Source organism: Bufo bufo, chromosome 1, assembly GCF_905171765.1.
Source record: "Bufo bufo chromosome 1, aBufBuf1.1, whole genome shotgun sequence".
Taxonomy (NCBI): domain Eukaryota; kingdom Metazoa; phylum Chordata; class Amphibia; order Anura; family Bufonidae; genus Bufo; species Bufo bufo.
This window is the reverse complement of record NC_053389.1, coordinates 827,959,188-827,983,309: the sequence shown is the minus strand read 5'-3', so window position 1 is coordinate 827,983,309 and position 24,122 is coordinate 827,959,188. Positions and strand designations below refer to the sequence as shown.

The following is a 24,122-nucleotide window of genomic DNA, read 5'->3' as shown; positions in this document are numbered from 1 at the left end:
TTTACCATTTAGTATGTATGGGTGACTTGCATTATTCCTTCCCATGTGCATAACTTTACATTTCTCAGTGTTAAACCTCATCTGCCACTTATCTGCCCAAGCCTCCAATCTATCCAGATCCCTCTGTAGTAGTATACTGTCCTCTTCAGTGTTAATTACTTTACACAGTTTAGTGTCATCTGCGAAAATTCATATTTTACTATGCAAGCCTTCTACAAGATCATTAATAAATATATTGAAGAGAATAGGGCCCAATACTGACCCCTGAGGTAATCCACTAGTGACAGTGACCCAATCTGAGTATGTACCGTTAATAACCACCCTCTGTTTTCTATCATTGAGCCAGTTACTTACCCACTTACAGACGTTTTCTCCGAGTCCGAGCATTCTCATTTTATATACTAACCTTTTATGAGGTACAGTGTCAAATGCTTTGGAGAAGTCCAGATACACGACATCCATTGATTCGCCGCTGTCAAGTCTAGTACTTACCTCCTCATAGAAACTGATTAAATTAGTTTGACATGACCGATCCCTCACGAAGCCATGCTGATATGGCGTTATTTGCTTATTTCCCATAAGATGCTCTAACATAGCATCTCTCAGAAAACCTTCAAACAGTTTACCCACAACAGATGTTAAACTTACCGGCCTATAGTTTCCAGGCTCTGTTTTTGGACCCTTTTTGAATATTGGCACCACATTTGCCATGCGCCAATCCTGTGGGACATTCCCTGTCAGTACAGAGTCCGCAAATATCAGAAATAAGGGTCTGGCTATGACATTACTTAATTCCCTTAGGATACGGGGGTGTATGCCATCCGGTCATGGCGATTTGTCTATTTTGATTTTTTTAAGTCGCTGTTGTACTTCTTCCTGGGTCAGACAGGACACTTTTAATGGCGAATTTATTTCAGCATTCAGCATTTCATCTGACAGTTTATATTCCTCAGTGAATACATTGGAGAAAAAAATATTTAACAGCTTTGCTTTCTCCTCGTCGCTCTCTGCGACTCCCCCCTCATTACTCTTTAAAGGGCCGACACCTTCAGATTTATACTTTTTAACATTTATATAATTGAAGAACATTTTAGGGTTAGTTTTACTCTCTTTGGCAATTAATCTCTCGGTCTCTAGTTTGGCCGCTTTTATTTGTTTTTTACATGTTCTGTTTTTTTCCTTATAGTTTTTCAGTGCTTCCGTGCTACCCTCCTGTTTTAGGGTTTTATATGCTTTCTTTTTGTCATTTATTGCTTTCTTTACAGTTCTGTTTATCCAAATTGGTTTCTTTTTGTTCCTTAACCTTTTATTCCCATACGGTATGTACCTCTCACAATGAGATTTTAGGATGTTTTTAAAGATATCCCATTTTTTGGCTGTATTTTTATTTTTGAGGACTTTGTCCCAGTTAGTTAGGCCTATGGCCTCTCTTAGTTGGCTAAATTTAGCTTTTTTGAAGTTTGGTATTTTTGTTTCTCCCTGTAGAAACGCTCTTTTGAATGATAATTGGAAGGTTATTACTTTATGGTCACTATTTCCCAGGTGTCCCCCAACCTGCACGTCTGTTGTTCTGTCAGGTAGAAGAAACCGCAGCACTCTCCTGTCTTCAATTCAGTGGAATTTATTTCACCAGCAAAAAAATGCGACGTTTCGACCGTAAAGGTCTTTCTCAAGCAACATACAGAGTTAATAGTAACAGACATATATACCCATTCAATCCCTCCCAGTAAGTCACATGTCCCAATTAAACATGCAAATGAAGTGAAAATTACACCAATATAGTGGATCCTCTTTTCATCCACCCACCTGTGATTAAAACCAATAATATATTCCTCCTCTCTATCCACACAGTGACAAAATCATATACCATTAACATGGTGTTTACTCACAAAGATCATTGCAAAGTCTGGCTGGCACATCATGGAGGGGACTTGCCTCTTCTTCCTGTGTAGTGTGAAAAGGCGCGCTTCCCAGCGTCTCCATGTCAGAGCTGCGCATGCGTCATGAACACGTGCAGATTCATGGAAGACGTGAGCTGTCTAGTGCTCCTGCAGGGTCAGTGCGCCTGCGCATCCAGTACAGAGCCGGCTCTCTCTGCTGTTGTGTTCCTCCTGCAGGGTCAGTGCGCCTGCGCATCCAGTACAGAGCCGGCTCTCTGCTGTTGTGTTCCTCCTGCTGCTATGGTGACGCCTGTATTCAAATCAGGCAGGCGTGCCACAGCGAGACTCCGGGGCTGAGATCCAGCACCTCTAAGTGTATTCAGTGCTGTCCATGTGTAGTGATTGTCCCTGCTATGTACACAGTGCTTCGGTGTTCAGAATTAACCCTGTCAGGTCTACCTACTGATTGTCTATTTTGTACTGGGCAATCCTTGACCTCAATTACTACCACTCCTATGCTTCTAAGTGTATACAGTGCATTGTCTCTGCCATGTGAACAGTGTTTCAGTATTCAATATTAACCCTGTCAGGTCTACCTATTAGAGTTTTAACCCCTACTGATTGTCTATTTTGTACTGGGCTATCCTTAGCCTCAATTACTACCACAGAGAGTGTCCATTTATATGGCCATATTAAATAGGCTCAAAAATGCCATTCTACTGCAAATATGCAAATTCACTCTGATTGTGGTTTATTGACAAAAGGGGGCTCCACAGTGGTAAAAATAAAGGCAGAGTTCAGCAGCATGTATTCCACCGCTATTTCTGTATCCATATTGCCAGGGCTACGCAACAGTCCTCTCTCATTCAACGGCAGGAATATAGGTCCAGTCATAATGCCACTTTTGAGGGCTCAGTCAGCTATTTGGGAGTCCCCATACCCCCAATCTTTTTCAAGAAAGAAGGGTTGGGGTCGTCCCAAAAAAACATTTGCGCTCAAGGTCTCTGAGCGGGGTACGCTCCCCCAGATACCATGCGGGGGAGGTCTCCACCCTCTCAGGGCCCTCGATGTTCAATGGGGCCGGGGGTGCATCCCCCATTAATGTGGAAGAGTCGCCACCACCCACGACACAGTCTCTTGATTCACTCAATAGGACTAGGGGGTCCTCCGTTCCCAAATTCACCCCTTTAAATACCAGTGTAACGTCTCTGTTGAGGTCATCCCATTCATACAGCCCATTGTTCAACTGTGGATAACATGGACTCTACAGTATTATGTTAACAAGGGCCATTTATCAAGAGAAGGCTATCCATCACATGGCTGAGGTACGAAAGAGGTAATGGAAAAACGCACCGTGGAAATCATCTGGGCCACTATAGGCTCCCCCCTGACCCAGAACCGTGAAAACATGTTGGCATATAAACACACACACTGTGCGGCAGCAATGGGGTATACGTTACTTTGATGCTTTCAACGTGGTAGTCCCGCTGTCTGTACTCTCCCGGAGCAGAGGTCCCCTTGTTGATAGTGCCCCCAGACTTTACCAATTGTGCAAATATCTGTGGAAATAAAGTTGAAGTTAAAAGAATGTATAAATCAGAAATTCATACATACATCTCAACCAACGGTGGTTGGGTACATCACTTTAATAAAACAAATACTAGGATTATGTATAATAGTCCTATCACAGTGTGGAGGAAAAACAAGTCTCTGTTCAGTTCAGTATAGTGTGCCTATCTTGAATTCTCTGTTAAGGCCTTTGGGTTCAAGTGTTTGCAGTTCAAATATCCACCTTAGTTCTAACTTTTTCAATAGTTTTTCTCTATCACCTCCTCTTCTTTGTGGTAATATCCCATCAATCACCTGGAACCGAAGTTGGGAAACATTGTGTCTATGTTTCAAGAAATGTTCTGGTACCGGTTGTTCATTTTTCGGGGTGTCCTCCTGTCTCTCTCCTGAGAGTAGTTTACGTATAAGGTAGCGATGTTGGTTAACCCTATTCCTGAGTTCCTGTGTAGTCTCTCCTACATAGAGCAGCCCACAGGGACACTGTAGTGTATAGATTACGTATTCTGACCTGCATGTATAATAGCCCTTTATCTGGTATACCTTGCCTGTTCTAGGGTGTGTAAAGCTGCTACCTTTAAGCATATTATTGCAGTTGCAGCAGCTCAAACAGGGGAAACAGCCTCTCCTCTTTACTTTGGGAAATACTGAGGGTTTTGTGTCGGCATGTATCAGCCTGTCCCCTAGATTATGCGACCTTCTGTACGAAAGGAGGGGAGTGTTGCGGAATTCTTCAATTCCAGGGAATGTTTGTGACAATATGTGCCAATTCTTTTTGAGGACCTGTGCTATTTGTGTACTTTGTGCCGTGTACGTGGAGACGAAGGGAATCCTTCTGTTTTCTTTTTTAGGTTTATTCTCATTCAGTAGTTCTTCACGTTTAGAGTTATTCACTCTATATTTATGTCTCTGTACCATTGCTTTTGGGTAACCTCTCTGTTCGAATTTGTTGCACATCTCTTCCAATCTGGTTTCCAGTCTATCTTCCTCTGATACTATTCGTTTTACCCTCAGTAGTTGACTGTAGGGCAATGACTCCTTCATAAACTTAGGGTGGTCACTTTTAAATAGGAGCATGTTGTTCCTGTCCGTGGGCTTTACAAAAAGGTCAGTCCGTAATGTACCTTCGCTACCGTATACCGTAGTATCCAGGAATTGTAATCCTGTCTGTGTATGTACAGATGTAAATTGTAGCTCATCATATATGGAATTAATATAGTGTCTGAACTCAAGGAGTCCCTCCAGTGTACCGGTCCATATGAAGAAAATGTCATCTATATACCTCATCCAGCCCCTCACTGAGGTGAAGTGGCTGGATGGGTATATGAAAGTCTCCTCAAACTTGCTCATATAGACATTAGCGTAAGTTGGGGCCACATTAGATCCCATTGCAGTCCCCCGCTGCTGGACATAGAATGTATCCTCAAACAAGAAATAGTTGCAGGTGAGTACTATTTCCAGAAGGGAGAGGATGAATAGTGCTTGTTCTTTTTCAACTTTGTCCTGATGTAGGGCCCACTCCACCGCTTCTAAGCCCTTTGTATGGTCAATGCTTGTATATAGACCTACAACATCAAAGGAGACCAGGAACTGGCCTTCTTCATATTGTAGTGTTTGTAGTCTCTTGAGGAAGTCGGTGGTGTCCCTCACGTATGACTTAGCTGACAAGGCATACTTCCTGAGGTATTTATCCAAGAAGGTTGCTGGTGGAGAGAATACTGAGTTGATCCCTGATACTATTGGGCATCCAGGAGGGTTTTCTAGGCTTTTGGAAAAGACCTCAGGGGCGACAGAGGTTCACCAAACAGCGGGGAAGAAAACCCTACAACACTGACACTGAATCATCCGGAGAAATGAGCGAGGAACGGCGTTTTTTAGAACAGAAGGCGGCCCAAGGAGGCAAAGAACGACCAGGAGAGGAGGACGCAAGCACCATAGGGAAAGGAAACGAGGCCACAAGGATGACAAGGTCAATGAAACCGCCAATGGACAACAGGGATACACAGGGGACCTCCAGACAACAGGAGAGACAAGGACAACGGAACTAGAGAGAAAAGATTCTACACTGGTGGTAAATATATCCTCTATAGATTTTTCCAATGATGAATTATCTCTGCTAGAGAAGGGACTCTCTTTTTGTCCAACTGCTGATACAGATTGGTTTAACTGTGAAATTGACCTTCACAAATTTTTCAGACGTATCAAACTGAAAGTTTTCTTTGGTGATAGACCTGCGACAACCGTACCTAACAGTACTCAGGAGACTGGTGACCCAAGGATGTTGAAATTAACAGACATGGGGCTGTACTTACAGAGTGATTTTCAACCCCCAATAGTCAAAGATTCTATCAACACTTATATTGATCTAGTGAGAAAAGGGGTGGAGGAAATTAGACTACAAACAGGCACACACAGCATTAAAAAGAATATGGGTAAGGGTGAGACGATGGCTCTTAAAAAGATTTGCAGTAGGAAGGACATTACAATTAAAAAAGCTGACAAGGGAGGGGCTATTGTCATAATGGATACTGCAAAATACATAGCAGAAATACAGAGACAACTAAACGATGTAGAGGTATACAGACCCGTAGACTCTGACCCTAAATTTGCCATTATGCGCAAAATAAAACTGCTTGTTGATGATGCCTTTGCCACAGACCTGATCGATGAGAAACTACACAGATTTCTACTAGTGGAACGACCGGTCACCCCTATACTATACGTGTTACCCAAAATACACAAAAGCCTAGAAAACCCTCCTGGACGCCCAATAGTATCAGGGATCAACTCAGTATTCTCTCCACCAGCAACCTTCTTGGATAAATACCTCAGGAAGTATGCCTTGTCAGCTAAGTCATACGTGAGGGACACCACCGACTTCCTCAAGAGACTACAAACACTACAATATGAAGAAGGCCAGTTCCTGGTCTCCTTTGATGTTGTAGGTCTATATACAAGCATTGACCATACAAAGGGCTTAGAAGCGGTGGAGTGGGCCCTACATCAGGACAAAGTTGAAAAAGAACAAGCACTATTCATCCTCTCCCTTCTGGAAATAGTACTCACCTGCAACTATTTCTTGTTTGAGGATACATTCTATGTCCAGCAGCGGGGGACTGCAATGGGATCTAATGTGGCCCCAACTTACGCTAATGTCTATATGAGCAAGTTTGAGGAGACTTTCATATACCCATCCAGCCACTTCACCTCAGTGAGGGGCTGGATGAGGTATATAGATGACATTTTCTTCATATGGACCGGTACACTGGAGGGACTCCTTGAGTTCAGACACTATATTAATTCCATATATGATGAGCTACAATTTACATCTGTACATACACAGACAGGATTACAATTCCTGGATACTACGGTATACGGTAGCGAAGGTACATTACGGACTGACCTTTTTGTAAAGCCCACGGACAGGAACAACATGCTCCTATTTAAAAGTGACCACCCTAAGTTTATGAAGGAGTCATTGCCCTACAGTCAACTACTGAGGGTAAAACGAATAGTATCAGAGGAAGATAGACTGGAAACCAGATTGGAAGAGATGTGCAACAAATTCGAACAGAGAGGTTACCCAAAAGCAATGGTACAGAGACATAAATATAGAGTGAATAACTCTAAACGTGAAGAACTACTGAATGAGAATAAACCTAAAAAAGAAAACAGAAGGATTCCCTTCGTCTCCACGTACACGGCACAAAGTACACAAATAGCACAGGTCCTCAAAAAGAATTGGCACATATTGTCACAAACATTCCCTGGAATTGAAGAATTCCGCAACACTCCCCTCCTTTCGTACAGAAGGTCGCATAATCTAGGGGACAGGCTGATACATGCCGACACAAAACCCTCAGTATTTCCCAAAGTAAAGAGGAGAGGCTGTTTCCCCTGTTTGAGCTGCTGCAACTGCAATAATATGCTTAAAGGTAGCAGCTTTACACACCCTAGAACAGGCAAGGTATACCAGATAAAGGGCTATTATACATGCAGGTCAGAATACGTAATCTATACACTACAGTGTCCCTGTGGGCTGCTCTATGTAGGAGAGACTACACAGGAACTCAGGAATAGGGTTAACCAACATCGCTACCTTATACGTAAACTACTCTCAGGAGAGAGACAGGAGGACACCCCGAAAAATGAACAACCGGTACCAGAACATTTCTTGAAACATAGACACAATGTTTCCCAACTTCGGTTCCGGGTGATTGATGGGATATTACCACAAAGAAGAGGAGGTGATAGAGAAAAACTATTGAAAAAGTTAGAACTAAGGTGGATATTTGAACTGCAAACACTTGAACCCAAAGGCCTTAACAGAGAATTCAAGATAGGCACACTATACTGAACTGAACAGAGACTTGTTTTTCCTCCACACTGTGATAGGACTATTATACATAATCCTAGTATTTGTTTTATTAAAGTGATGTACCCAACCACCGTTGGTTGAGATGTATGAATGAATTTCTGATTTATACATTCTTTTAACTTCAACTTTATTTCCACAGATATTTGCACAATTGGTAAAGTCTGGGGGCACTATCAACAAGGGGACCTCTGCTCCGGGAGAGTACAGACAGCGGGACTACCACGTTGAAAGCATCAAAGTAACGTATACCCCATTGCTGCCGCACAGTGTGTGTGTTTATATGCCAACATGTTTTCACGGTTCTGGGTCAGGGGGGAGCCTATAGTGGCCCAGATGATTTCCACGGTGCGTTTTTCCATTACCTCTTTCGTACCTCTGCCATGTGATGGATAGCCTTCTCTTGATAAATGGCCCTTGTTAACATAATACTGTAGAGTCCATGTTATCCACAGTTGAACAATGGGCTGTATGAATGGGATGACCTCAACAGAGACGTTACACTGGTATTTAAAGGGGTGAATTTGGGAACGGAGGACCCCCTAGTCCTATTGAGTGAATCAAGAGACTGTGTCGTGGGTGGTGGCGACTCTTCCACATTAATGGGGGATGCACCCCCGGCCCCATTGAACATCGAGGGCCCTGAGAGGGTGGAGACCTCCCCCGCATGGTATCTGGGGGAGCGTACCCCGCTCAGAGACCTTGAGCGCAAATGTTTTTTTGGGACGACCCCAACCCTTCTTTCTTGAAAAAGATTGGGGGTATGGGGACTCCCAAATAGCTGACTGAGCCCTCAAAAGTGGCATTATGACTGGACCTATATTCCTGCCGTTGAATGAGAGAGGACTGTTGCGTAGCCCTGGCAATATGGATACAGAAATAGCGGTGGAATACATGCTGCTGAACTCTGTCTTTATTTTTACCACTGTGGAGCCCCCTTTTGTCAATAAACCACAATCAGAGTGAATTTGCATATTTGCAGTAGAATGGCATTTTTGAGCCTATTTAATATGGCCATATAAATGGACACTCTCTGTGGTAGTAATTGAGGCTAAGGATAGCCCAGTACAAAATAGACAATCAGTAGGGGTTAAAACTCTAATAGGTAGACCTGACAGGGTTAATATTGAATACTGAAACACTGTTCACATGGCAGAGACAATGCACTGTATACACTTAGAAGCATAGGAGTGGTAGTAATTGAGGTCAAGGATTGCCCAGTACAAAATAGACAATCAGTAGGTAGACCTGACAGGGTTAATTCTGAACACCGAAGCACTGTGTACATAGCAGGGACAATCACTACACATGGACAGCACTGAATACACTTAGAGGTGCTGGATCTCAGCCCCGGAGTCTCGCTGTGGCACGCCTGCCTGATTTGAATACAGGCGTCACCATAGCAGCAGGAGGAACACAACAGCAGAGAGAGCCGGCTCTGTACTGGATGCGCAGGCGCACTGACCCTGCAGGAGGAACACAACAGCAGAGAGAGCCGGCTCTGTACTGGATGCGCAGGCGCACTGACCCTGCAGGAGCACTAGACAGCTCACGTCTTCCATGAATCTGCACGTGTTCATGACGCATGCGCAGCTCTGACATGGAGACGCTGGGAAGCGCGCCTTTTCACACTACACAGGAAGAAGAGGCAAGTCCCCTCCATGATGTGCCAGCCAGACTTTGCAATGATCTTTGTGAGTAAACACCATGTTAATGGTATATGATTTTGTCACTGTGTGGATAGAGAGGAGGAATATATTATTGGTTTTAATCACAGGTGGGTGGATGAAAAGAGGATCCACTATATTGGTGTAATTTTCACTTCATTTGCATGTTTAATTGGGACATGTGACTTACTGGGAGGGATTGAATGGGTATATATGTCTGTTACTATTAACTCTGTATGTTGCTTGAGAAAGACCTTTACGGTCGAAACGTCGCATTTTTTTGCTGGTGAAATAAATTCCACTGAATTGAAGACAGGAGAGTGCTGCGGTTTCTTCTATATGACGCATCCAAGGGGGAACTTCTGACTGGCTCCCAACACGGCTGGCACCACCACAAGATAAGACTTTAATTTTTCGTTGTGCTGCTATACGCATTTTTTCCTATGTTGTTCTGTCAGGTCTATTGGTTAATATTAAGTCCAGTATGGCCGTCCCTCTAGTCGGGTCCTGAACCAGTTGGGAGAGATAATTGTCTTTGGTTATTGCCAAGAATCTGTTTCCTTTATGAGATATACAAGTTTCAATTTCCCAGTCTATATCTGGGTAGTTGAAGTCCCCCATAATAACCACCTCATTATTATTTGCCGCCTTGTCTATCTCGTTTAGTAGTAGATTTTCTGTGGACTCTGGTATATTAGGTGGTTTATAGTAAACTCCTATTAGTAATTTATTGTTGTTTTTAGCTCCATGTATCTCTACCCATAGTGACTCCACATGTTCATGTCCCTCACTTATATCTTCACGGAGTGTGGGCTTTAGACAAGATTTTACACCTGCTTCCACAAAATACTGATTGAGGCCTGCGATATACCTGCTTCCACAAATAGTGCTTTTCTCTAGGGACTTAGGCACAGTGTTATTTTGAAAATTACAAGCTGAGGAAGAGGCAGGCCGTTCCACAGGGGTGCTAGGTGTCAGGCAGGTGCACCAGGCCGGAGCCTTAGTGGGAAGTTGAAAAAGGATTGTGCGATTACTTCAAAGGGCACACAATTGTTGGTTGAGTGGCTCATTCAGTCTTCCGCTTCTGCACCCTTCTCATCCTCTGTATCTGCACCCTCATCATTCTCTGTGCTGTGCACCCCCAAAGACACCACCACCACCACCACCATAGTCCCTCCACTCGAGTTATAGGAATTCCCAGACCTCACCGATGCACATCCATTCTTGACATCGGATGAGGAAGAGGAGTTAGCAACTGCCACCACCCAGCGGTCTGATGATAGTACCCAGATCAGCCCAAGGTCGGAGGTCCCTGCTGTTGCTGCCTACTCCGAAATCTCAAATGTCAGTGGTGGTGAAGTTGACGATGATGACGTGTCAATGGACGTCAAGTGGGTGCCCACAAGAGAGAAAGAGGAGGGGAGTTCAGAGGGAGAGAAGGAGCTGCAGATAGGGAGGAGAAGGAGGAGAAGCAGGCAGAGCTCGCAGGGCACAGGAAGCAAAAAGCAGATTGCAAATGTATCTGGAGTGAGCCATCCACCATGCACGGTTACTTCTGGCGCTCCCAGGATGCCGGCACATAGCTCCGCAGTGTGGGCTTTTTTTAACTTGCCATCTGCAGCCTGTGCTGTCAACGCATAAGTCTTGGTAAGCTCAACACTCACCTAGGAACGAATGCCTTAAGAAAGCACCTGGCCTCCCATCACCAAGCCCAATGGGAGCAATGCCATCAGAACCCACAAAGCCACACTCGCGGCGCTCCACATCCTGCCTCTTCTCCTTCTCTCCTCCCATTTGTCCTCCACTCCACCTTTCACCATGCCGTTGTCGCTTTCATCTGGCAGAAGGGAGGCTTCCGTGGCCCAAATGTTCGAGCATAAAAAGTTGATGATGCTGGATAAACCTCTTGCCCAACGGCTTACTGCTGGCTTGTCGGAACTGCTAGCCTACTCCCATATAAACTGGTGGACTCGGGGGCCTTTAGAACATTTGTTGCCATTGGCACACCACTATGGAAGTTCCCCAGAAGGAAATATTACTCCCAGAAGGGCAGTTCAGCGACAAGTGAAAATATCTGTGGCACACAGTGTCACTGCCAAGATACATCTGACCACAGACCCGTGGTCTAGCAAACATGGGCAGGGAAGGTACATAACTTTTACTGCCCACTGGGTGAACCTTCTGTCGGCCGTCAAGCATGTAACCCGTGGCTCCCATATGGATTTGGTGTTACCGCCACGGAGTGCATGCAGGCCTGCCTCTTCTCCTCCTACTCCATCCTCTGTCTCCTCCTCGGCTGACTCCTCCTTTTCCACTGCTACCGCCTCTTCTGCTGCGCCCCTAAAGCTCCCCAGAACCTAATAGACATGCCAGGTTAGACGTTGCCATGCTGTGCTGTGGCTGTTGTGCCTGGAAGCCAAGAGCCACACCGGTCCTGCACTGCTTTCAGCTCTGTGGTCACAGGCCGATCAGTGGCGAACCCCGCTCAATTTGACAGCTGGTAAAGTGGTGTGCGACAACGGTGCAAATCTGCTGAGCGTGCTGAAACAGGGCAAAATTACACACGTGCCGTGCATGGCATACGTCCTGAACTCATTCATGCAGTGATTCGTACCTCAGGGTCCAGGATGTCTTACGGCAGGCCAGGAAAATCTCTGGCCATTTTAGAAGATCTTACATGGCCATGGCTCGCCTTGCTGACGTTCAGCGGCGATACCTCCTGCCCGTCAGACGTCTGATTTGTGATAGCCTGATGCGCTGGATCTCCACCTTGTATATGCTTGATAGGCTGCTCCGGCAGCAACGTGCCATTAGCGACTACCTGAATGAACTCTGCAGCAGGACACAATCTGGGCAGCTTGGTTTCTTTTCACAGCGCCAGTGGCTGCTCATGCGCGATGCATGCAGCCTTCTGCGGCCATTTGATGAGATCACCAAACTGGTCAGTTGCAGCCAGGGTGGCATCAGTGAAATCGTACCTTACGCCTTCTTTCTGGAGCGTGCATTGCGTCGTATCATTTGATGACTCTGTTAGCAGAGTTTCCCAGGGCCATCCACCTAGCCCTGCCCCAGAAGTGGAAGAGATTGAGTGCACCGATGCCCAACCACTTATTTTTCAAGATGAGTACATGGGAGGACCATCGCAGCACGTCTCGGATGATGACGAAACACAGGTGCCAACTGCTGGGGCTTTCGAAAGAGTGCAGACCGACAAGGAAATCAGGGGTAAAGACTGGGTGGAAGATGATGTGAAGGACGATAATTTCCTCGACCCCACATGGAATCAAGGTCATGCGAGTGACCTATGTAGTTCGGAGGAAGAGGCGGTGGTCGCACAGAGCCACCAGCACAGCAAAAGAGGGAGCAGGGTGCAAAAGCAGAGCGGCCGTCCTCTAGACAGTACGCCTCCTACTGCTCACCGGAGCAAGGGACCGAGCACACAAAAGCCAGCTTCAAGGAGTTCCCTGGCGTGGCAGTTCTTCAGACAATGTGCTGACGATAAGACACGAGTGGTTTGCACACTGTGCAATCAGAGGCTGAAGCGAGGCATAAACGTTCTCAACCTGAGCACAACCTGCATGACTAGGCATTTAAGTCCAAAGCACGAGCTGCAGTGGAGTAGACACCTCAAAAACCAGTAGAGTAGACACTCTGGCTCCGCCTGCTTCCTCTTCTGCTGCATTTGTGGCCTCTTCATCCACCTCTGGAGTGACAGTGCCACGTGGCACCCCGCAAACAGAGGATCTGCCAGCAACACCAAAACGTGGGTCACCAAGCATCTCCACAATGTCCCATGCAAGCATTCAGCTCTCAATATCCCAAATGCTGAAGAGGAAGAGGAAGTACCCCCCTACCCACCCGTGATCCCTAGCCCTGAATGCCAGCATTTCTAAATTACTTGCCTTTGAAATGTTGTCATTCCGTCTGGTAGAGACGGATAGTTTTAAAGGCCTTATGGCGGTGGCTGTCCCACAGTACGTCGTGCCCAGCCGCCACTACTTTTCAAGGCGAGCCAGCCCTTCCTTTCACAACCAAGTAGGGGACAAAATCAGGTGTGCACTGCGAAACGCCATCTGTGGCAAGGTCCACCTGACTACGGATACATGGACCAGTAAGCACGGTCAGGGCCGTTATATCTCCATAACAGCACACTGGGTAAATGCAGTGGCGGCTGGGCCTGAGGCGGATAGCAGTTTGGCGCATGTCCTTGCACCACCGAGGATTGCAGGGCGCTTCAGTTTGCCTCCTGTTGCTTCCTCCTCCTACTCTGCTTCCTCATCCTCTACCAGCTCCTTATCTGGTCAGCGTAACACCTTCACCACCAACTTCCGCACAGCAAGGGGTAAACGACAGCAGGCAGTTTTAAAACATATCTTTTTGGGGGACAAACCCCACACCGCGCAGGAGCTGTGGACGGGCCTTGAACAACAGACCGATGAGTGGTTTGTGCCAGTCAGCCTCAAGCCCGGCCTGGTGGTGTGCGATAATGGGCAAAATCTCGTAGCAGCTCTGGGACTAGTCGGTTTGACGCACATCCCTTGCCTGGCGCATGTGCTGAATTTGGTGGTGCAGAGATTCCTTAAAAATTACTCCGACATGTCAGAGCTGCTGCATAAAGTGCGGGCCGTCTGTGCGCGCTTTTGGCGTTCTCACCCTGCTGCTGCTCGCCTGTCAGCGCTGCAGCGTAACTTCGGCCTTCCCGCTCACCGCCTCATATGCGACGTGCTGGCCAGACTGTGTGAGCAACAGCAGGCAATAGTGGAGTTTTAGCTGCAGCACGCACGGGTAAGTCGCTCGGCGGAACAGCACCACTTCACCACCAATGACTGGGCCTCCATGCGAGAGCTGTGTTTCTTGTTGTGCTGTTTTGAGTACTCCACAAACATGGCCAGTACCGATAACGCCGTTCCTATCCCACTTCTATGCCTCCTTGAAAAAACGCTCCTGGCGATAATGGAAGAGGATGTGGCACAGGAGGAGGAGGAGGAATATGGATCATTTTGTAGGGTTTCCGGCCAGTCATTCCCAAGTGGCTCCGAGGGTGGGTTCCTGCACCCACAAACCCAAGGTACACAATTGTCCAGCGAGACCACAGTTCTGGAGGATGAGGAGGTGGAGGATGAGGAGGAGGAACCATGTTCACAGCAGGGTGGCACCCAGACCAGCTCATGGTTATCACTAGTGCGTGGATGGGGAGATACAGAGGACACAGACGATACACCTCCCACAGAGGACAGCTTTTCGTTGCCTCTGGGCAGCCTGGCACACAAGAGCGATTACATGCTGCAGTGTCTCCGCAACGACCGCCGAGTTGCCCACATTCTAACTTGTGCTGATTACTGGGTGGCCACGCTGCTGGATCCCCATTACAAGGACAACGTACCGTCCTTAATTCCGTCACCGGAGCGTGATTGTAAGATGCGCGAGTACAAGCGCACGCTGGTAGACGCGCTGCTGGTGGCATTCCCACCTGACAGCAGGGGCACAGTGGAAGCACAAGGCGAAGGCAGAGGATGAGGAAGAGGTCGCCAACGCAGCTGGGGCACCACCAGCACCTCAGAAGGCAGGGTTAGCATGGCTGAAATGTGGAAAAGCTTTGTCAGCACGCCACAACAACCAGCACCACCAGCTGATATGGAACGTCTTAGCAGGAGGCAGCATTTCACCCACAAGGTGGAGCAGTATGTGTGCACACGCCTACACGAAGTGAATGACGGGTCTGCCCCCTTCAACTTCTGGGTCTCCAAATTGGGCACATGGCCTGAGCTTGCCCTTTACGCCTTTGAGGTGCTGGTCTGCCCTGCAGCCAGTGTATTATCTGAACGTGTGTTTAGCACAGCAGGGGGCGTCATCACAGACAAGCGCAGCCGCCTGTCCGCAGCCAATGTGGACAAGCTCACGTTCATTAAAATGAACCAGGCATGGATCCCTCAAGATTTGTCCGCACCTTGTCCAGAATAGACATGTATACCGGCACTAACCAGCCATTGTTATACTGCAGCGCAATTGCTCATTTTTGTATTTTGGATATCTCACACTCTTTTGGAGTGTACCTTAATTTTACAAAATTAAATTAAAACCAAAAACTTTTGTTGGCTATCTCGTCCTCCTCCACCTCCGCTTCCACCTACTCCGCTACGTCCACCGCCTCCTCAAACTCCTACTCCATATAGAACTCCACCTCATAAATCCATATTTATTTTTTTTGTATGTGTTTTATTTTATATCATTTCACTACTTTGTCATTTACATTTTCTGGTGAAATTAACAAATTTTTGGGTGTATAGTACCACTGCTATACCTAGTAGGCCGGTAAAGAAAAAAATAAATAAATTGGCAATTACATTTTCTGGTGAAATTCAGCACATTTTTGGTGTGATGTACCACTGCTATACCTATTAGACCGGTAAAAAAAAATATTACATTTGTCAGTTACATTTTAGGGTCAAATTCACCAATTTTTGGGTGTAATATACCCCTCATCTACCTTGTTGACAGCTTAATAAATTTAAATAATTTTTATTTTACATTTTCGGGTGACAATAAACAATTGTTTTCTGTCATAGACCCCTGCTCTACCAAGTAGACAGGTTAATTAATTTCTGTAATTTTTCTGTTACATTCTTGGGTTGACATTATACAATTTTAGACGTGAATAAACCCCTGCTCTGCATAGGTGACAGGGAATAACATTTCTGAAATGCTTCTTTAATTGATGCGCGCCACCTCCTTTGATTCAATGCTTAAACTTAAACAAGTTGTACCACATTTAAGCTTCAATACTTTGTTCCACATTTCCGCTATACTCTTTTGGCCAACATTTGCGCCTCAATAACTTTTCCCACATTTCTTCTCGATCCCAATTTTTTAAAATAAGTTTATCTCCTTTAAATTTGGTCTCTTTTTATCACGCTCCCTCTCTGGCCTGGAACCCTGATTCCCCACCACCCGTAATCACCATGGCAGGCGCATAAAAGAACATCGAAAATTGATAGAGCAGATATCAAATTGGATTGTGAACATCACGGGGACGTGCGACATGGTGGGGCAGTAAGTGTGCACACGCCTACACGAACTGACTGACAGGGGTCAGCCCCTGCAACTTCTAGGTCTCCAAATTAGGCACATGGCCTGTGCTTGCCCTTTACTCCTTGGAGGTGCTGGCCTGCTCTGCAGCCAGTGTATTGTCATGTGTTTAGCATGACTGGAGGGGGTTATCTCAGGTTATATTTCCCAATGTTTTGGGGTGTACCCTAATTTTAAAAATAAAATTTAAAACCAAAAAAACCAGTGTAGGCTACCTCCTCCTCCACCGCCGCTTCCACCGCCACCGCCACATCCACCGCCTCCTCAACCTCCTACTCCATATGGACCTGGTCCTCCTAGATCAAGATTATAATTTTTTATATTTACATATTTTATGTTATTTAAAGTCATTTCCCTATCCTCATTTGTTTGCAGAGCACTTGCCATGCTCTTAACCACATTTTGACGCCATCTGCAGCCCTCTAGCCCTTTCCATTAAATTTTTACAGCCATTTTAGTGCTCAAAAGTTCAGGTCCCCATTGACTTCAATGGGGTTCGGGGTCAAGTTCGGGTCCCGAACTCGAACTTTTTTTCCAAAGTTCGGCTGAACCCGTCGAACCCGAACATCCAGGTGTCCGCTCAACTCTAGCGGTAATGCCACTTGGGCGAGGCATAAATGTTATAAGCCTGAACAATACCTGCATGATCAGGCATCTAACTGCAAAGCATGAGCTGCAGTGGAGTAGACACCTGAAAAAGCATGAAAGATCTGAGTCTCCTCCTGCTCCCTCTACTGCTGTGGTCTCGGCCTCTTCCTCTCCCTCTGGAGAGACAGTCAGCTGTCCATCCCCCAACTGTCAGCTGTCCTTCCCCCAAAACACTAGAGAGAAAGAGGAAGTATTCCCCTACCCACTCGCAAGCCCTGGCCATGAATGCCATAATTTCAAAATTCCTGGCCCTTTAAATGCTGCCATTCCACCTATTGGAGATAGACATTTTTTTTTTTTAATTGGTGGCTGTCCCACAGTTGGTGGTTCTTAGCCGCCACTACTTTTCCAAATGGGAAATCCCTGCACAAATTAGAAAAAAAATCCGGTGTGCACTAAGCCATGCTATCAGTAGCAAGGTCTACTTAACCACCAATATGTGGACCAGTAAGCACAGGCAGGGACATTATATCTCTCTAACTTCCCACTGGGTAAATGTAGTGGTGGCTGGGTATGAGGCGGAAAGTGGTTTGGCACATGTCCTACCACATTGCAGGATGTTTCTCAGTGTCTCCTGTTGCCTCCTCCTCCTACTCCGCTTCCTCCTCCTGTTCCTCCTCTACCGCCTTCTTATCACATCAGCGCAACACCTGCACCACCAACTTCAGCACAGCCAGGGGGAAATGACAGCAGGCTGTTCTGAAACTCATATGTGTGGGGGGAAAAGCCCACACCGAACAGGAGCTGTGATGAGTGGTTGGTGTCTCAAGCCTGGCGGTGTGCATTAATGGGTGAAATCTCGACGCAGATTTAGGTCTAGCCAGTTTGATGCACATCCCTTGCCTGGTGCAAGTACTGAATTTGGTGGTGCAGAGGTTCCATCTGTGCGTGCTTTTGGTGTTCCCACCCTGCTGCTGCTCACCTGTCTGCTTTGCAGGGTAAGTTTTGTCTTCCTGCTCACCACCTCATATGCAAGGTATCCCACACGGTGGAACTCCACCTTGCACATGCTGGAGAGACTGTGCGACCAGCACCAAGCGATAGTGGAGTTTCAGCTGCAGCACCACTTCACCACCAGTGGATCCTCCATGTGGGACGTGTGCACCATATTACGCTGTTTGAGTACTCCACCAATATGGCCAGAGCCGATGACACCGTCATGGACAGTCGTTCGGAGGGTGGGTTCAAGCACCAACAGTGGCCAGGTACACAACTGTCCAGCCAGGAAGAGGAGTAGGAGGAAGGTCCACGTTCACAGCAGGGTGGCACCCAAATCAGCTCACAGCCATTACTGGAGCATGGCTGGGGGGATACAGAGGACACAGACTATACAGCTCCCACCGAGGAAAGCTTGTTGTTGCCTCTGGGCAGCCTGGCACACATGATCGACTTCAAGCTGCAGTGCCTACACAAGGACTACCGTGATACCCTCATTCTTACCAGTGAGATGGTTAGCAAGGCTGAAATGTGGAAAAGATTTGTCAGCACGCCAAAACATCCAGCACCACCATCTGATACGGACCTTCTTAGCAGGAGGCAGCATTTCAGAAACATGGTGAAGCAGTACATGTGTACATGTCTGAACATACTAACTGATGGGTTTGCCCCATTTAACTTCTGGGTCTCCAAATTGGACACATAGCCTGAGCTTGCCCTTTATGTCTTGGAAGTGCTGGCCTGCCCTGTGGCAGGTGTATTGTCCAATCGTGTGTTTAGCACGGCGGGGAAGGAGGGGGTGATCACAGACAGGCACAGCTGTCCACAGCCAACGTGGACAAGCTCACGTTCATTAAAATAAACCAGGCATAATTCCCACAGGACTTGTCCATACCATGGGCAGATTAGAGAGGAAAAACGGCCACAACCAGCCATTGTCATACTCCAGCGCACTTTGTGCATTCCCAATGTTTTGGGGCCTCCACAAACAAAAAAAAATACACAAAAAAAAGTAAGAAAAATGAAAAGAAGAAAAAAAATAAAGAAAAAAATATGTTGGCTACCTCCTCCACCTTTTCCGCCTACAACGCCACGTCCGCCTCCTCCTCCTTTCGGACCTCTATCTCCTGGCTCATAATTGTTAAGTCTGATATTGGCAGAGTAGAGAAGTATACCAGGCGTACCTAGCCATTGGTGTACTCCAGTGTACTTTGTGTGTTTTCTTTGCTATTTCCCAATGTTTTGGGGCCTCCACAAACCAAAAAACAAAGAAAAAATGAAAGAAAAATAAGAAAAATGAAATACATAATAAAAAAAAAATGTTGGCTATCTCCTCCGCCTGCTCCAACTCTTCTGCCTGCACCTCCATGTCGGCCTCCTTCGCTTCTTCTGCCAGCACTCCAGCACTTCCACCTCCGCCCTCTCCTCTACTTGGTACTCCACCTCCTGGCTCAAGATTATTAGGTCTTATATTGGCAGAGTAGAGAAGTATACAGGGCGCACCCTAAAAAATGACTAAAGGTCACACACAGAATTGACAAACACATTTAAAAAAACAAAACGGAAACAGTGTTGGCTTCCTCCTCCACCTCTTCCACCTCCTCCTTGTCTACTCTGATCTCAACTTCCTGGCTCGAGATTATTATTTCTTATATTGGAAGAGTAGAAAGGTATACCAGCCACACCCCAGAAAATTGCCATAGGTCACACAGAATTAACACAAAAAAAAAAAAGAAGAAAATCCTCACAAAAACAGTATTGGTTTCTTCCTCCACCCCTTCCGCCTCTTCCACCTACACCTCCATGTGTACAGCCTCCTCAACTTCCTACTCCACTTGGACCTCCCCCTCCTGGTTAAAGATGTTTTATTTTATTTTTTCTGTATTCTGTTGTTAAGTTATTTCCCTATCCACATTTGTTTGCAGGGCAATTGTACTGCTCTTACCACCATGTTGTTTACTTTTGTTGCCCTCTAGCCCTTTCTATGACTTTTTTAAAGTTTGGGTTCCCATTGACCTCAATTGGGTTCTGTGTTCTGGGTCAGATTCGGGTCAAGTTCGGGACCCGAACTGGACTTTGAAACACAGTTCGGCCGAACCCGTCGAACTCGAACATCCACCGGTCCACTCATCACTAGACAAGACCCTTTCCTGTACCAGTATAACTATAATTTTGGGCACACACTGAAGTCCAAAAATACATGGGGTGGTGAGTTTGGTTTGGGTAATAGTGAGAGGCTGTGCAAATGTCTGACCTAGGATTTGTCCAACGCCTTTGGGATAAAATGGAAAGCTTGTAGCAAGCTAGGCCTGCTCATTCTAAACCATTGTGTGACTAAGAATTCTCTTGCTAAATGGGTTTACATTTACTGAAATATCATGCCACAAGGCTTCCATGAAGGCTGCTATAGCCTAAACCCTCAAACAAGGATCAATTTCCTATTAGGATCCATTGTTTTAGGTACTTTTTACAATTTCAAAAAGGTGCGATGATCAGATGCCCCCATATTTTGGCAGTATTGTAGAGATAAGCAAAGTGATTTATTAGAATCAAAATTTAACCAGATTTTTCTTTTTCTTTTCTTTTTCTCCTTATAAGCAGCACCTAGAACTGTGATGGCAAACCTTTTACAGACTGAGTGCCAAAACTGTAGCCCAAACCCCACATATTTATTGCAAAGTGCCAACATGATAATTTATTCTGAATACTACACTCCCCTAGAGTATATCTTCCATGTACTTTATCATTTATCTATAAAAGCCTGCCTGCATTCAGTGCCCTGCCTGTGTCTTTCATAGTGTGCCCTGCGCTGGTGAATGGCAGGAAAAGTCTAAGGCATATTGCTACACCATAGACTTTTTCCAGGGCGTGGATGCCCACTGAGCTGGCTTTGAGTGCCACCTCTGGTTCCCGTGCCATAGGTTCACTACCACTGACCTAGAAGGTGTAAGGAGTCTTGTTGTATAAAAAAAAGCAAAAAAAATAATTTATCCAAACATTGTAGTGATATTAAACTGTTAAAAATCTGCACCTATCCTGCTGTTCATTTCATATAGTAGGAGAAAATAAAACAAAGAAAAAGACAAATTGCAGAAGAGAGTAAAATATTAACCCCTTAGTGACCACTGATACGTGTTTTTACGACGGTCACTAAGGAGCTCTAGGCTGGGCAGCTGCTTTTTTATGGCGGCCCAGTTTAAGCACTGCACGGGTCCCCCGTGCAGCAGAGAGCAGGTGCCCGGCTCTAACAGCCTGGACCGGCAGAAGTTAATATAAGTTAATCAGAAAGTTATGTGTACCCCAAAATGGCGCCATTAAAAACTACAACTTGTCCTGCAAAAAAAAAAGCCTTCATGAAGCTACTGTATATAGATGGAAAAATAAAACAGTTATAGCTCTTGGAACGCGACAATAAAAAAAAAGAAGAAAAACGCTTGGTCACTAAAGCCCAAAACAAGCTAGTCACTTAGGGGTTAAGCTAGTATAAGGTTTTTTATCTCACAATGATAAAAAATGTGTAACTAAAGTTTGTTTTATATAAGATTATAAAAAAAATATCAAACTTTTGAATCAACTCAATAATAGAGATATCTCCCGGGAGTTCTTCTACCTGCCTCCTTGCCTTTATTTTCTACATAAATGTGCACAGGTAATGCTGAACGTGGCCTCACTTGGCCATGAAGATGACTGCGCTGCTATCATTACCCCCTGAGAGCTGAACTGAGAGCTACGAGAAGAAAAATCCAACTGAAAATGAATGTCAGAAACAAAGAAATATCTGATGTGAGTAACGTTAGGAAGATCATTGTGTAAAATAATTCTAAAGAAAACTTTCAAATGTCTTGAATCACATTTATCTCAAAATGTGTAAAAGGATTTCATTTTTTTCTTGCATTAACTAAGAATTTTATCTTGAAAAGGAAAAACCTGAGCGCTGATATTTAATGTTGAATTTTTATAGTCATTTCAGGCTATTCTATTTTTATAGGAGGAATACATGAAGATCATTGTGTGTAACTATATAAGGTAGAGTATAACAATGTATAAATAAGTAACCTGCTAAAATGTCTAGTTTTAATTATACATTTTTTTATTATTTCCCATCTGAGAAACTAGGTAAAAATAAAGATATTGAGAGTAGAGATCAGATTTTTTGCACCAACATGACTATAGCCTGATGTGATTTTATGAGTAATTCAGTAATTCGGAGTCTGTAGTGATACATTGTAAAAATAAAAATTTAACTTTTATTTTAATTTTATTTAGAATCTCCAACCTGTTCTACAAAATGGGAAAAATCTGACTGTGGTCAATGAGATTTTCCTTTTAGGATTTCAAATTCACCAAGATTTAAGAATTTCACTATTCTGTATTTTTCTTGTGGTTTTCTGTGGGACAATATGTGGGAACCTCCTGATCATCACCCTGGTGTCCACAAGCAAGAACCTTCATACTCCAATGTACTTCTTTATCTCACAACTGTCCATCAGTGATATTTTGTTGATCATAGATGTTGTCCCCAACCTGCTCCATATCCTGCTGAATAATGGGGGGATCGTTACTTTTAGCGACTGTATTACTCAGCTTTATTTTTTTGGTGTATCAGAATCATTAGAGTGTTCTCTTCTCACTGTGATGTCTTATGACAGATATGTGGCCATCTGTAATCCACTCCGTTATTCCACCATCATGACAAGTGGACATTGTGTGATGTTAATCATCGTCTGTTGGTTAAGTGGATTTTCTGTTAATATGATTTACCACATAACAATAGCAAATCTACATTTTTGCGGGCCAAATATCATTGACCATTTTTACTGTGACATCATCCCCTTAGTAGAACTTGCCTGTTCTGACACTTTCATTATTCACTTAGAGATATATTTTTTAGGAGTTCCATTTATCTTTATTCCAACCACAATCATTGTAATGTCTTATACTCACATTGTTATATCAGTCTTAAGGATCCCATCCAGTACTGGTAGACAGAAAGCCTTCTCCACCTGTAGCTCCCACCTCATTGTGGTCTCCATATTTTATGGGACTCTCTTCAGTGTGTATATTGTCCCCAAAAATGGCCTTACGTCCTCTGTAAAAACATTATCACTTCTATATACAGTGTTTACTCCTTTGGTCAACCCCATTATTTACAGCCTGAGAAACAAAGATATTATGAAAGCCGTACAGGAAGCATTTCATAAGCGTGTCGTCTGGTAAATTACCAATAATGTGTATATATCTATATATTGAGCAAAAGAAGGCAGCACTCCAAAATTCAGTGGAAAAATAATGGGTGATTTATTTAACCCATATAGCAGCAACGTTTCAGCTCTACTCAATGGAGCCTTTGTCAAGCTATAGTGATATGTGCATATATAGCAATCTCAATCAAAAATGTGATTACATAATTATCTCAGAATTCATGATTATAAAAAAGAACCTTTAGTTAAAAAATACATAATTTAATTTTATCTTTCATAATCTTCCATAGCATAATTCATAAAGTGTCCATAGTGTCGATATCCATATAAAAGTCCATACAGTGTTCATGATTAGTGTCAAAGAACATGATTGATAAAAAGTAGAACTGAAATGCTGCTATATGGGTTAAATAAATTGCACATTATTTTTCCACTGAATTTTGGAGTTCTGCCGTCTTTGGCTCAATATATACAAGTGGACCTTCGTCGCCGGTCTCAGGAGGGATTTTGCACCCTATATATTGTAGGAAGGCGCAAGGGTCCGTCGATGACGGAAGGTACGTGTCACCCAGGTTCCTGGCCTCGGTGAGATAGGAACTGGTTATTTTGTGTGTCAGCCGCAGCTAGTGCTCGCTGACACTGTTTTACTTATTGTCGCTGTAAAGCCCATCCGGGCCGGTTCTTATTGGGAGCAGCCAAAGAGCAGGGTGGGTGGCTGTTCCCCACGTTCAGGCCAGGTTTCGGGCTGGGTTAAAAAACCCAG

The 24,122-nt window shown here is 44.9% G+C and overlaps 1 protein-coding gene across 1 annotated transcript; it reads left to right on the top strand.

Moving 5' to 3' along the window:
• The first annotated feature begins 5,967 nt into the window (after positions 1 to 5,967).
• On the top strand, positions 5,968 to 23,375 carry LOC120989899 (olfactory receptor 10A7-like). Its single transcript, XM_040418291.1, has 3 exons — positions 5,968 to 6,657; positions 7,964 to 8,062; positions 22,425 to 23,375. The coding sequence occupies exons 1-3, from the start codon at positions 5,968 to 5,970 to the stop codon at positions 23,373 to 23,375; spliced, it is 1,740 nt and encodes a 579-aa protein (XP_040274225.1).
• Positions 23,376 to 24,122: the final 747 nt, after the last annotated feature.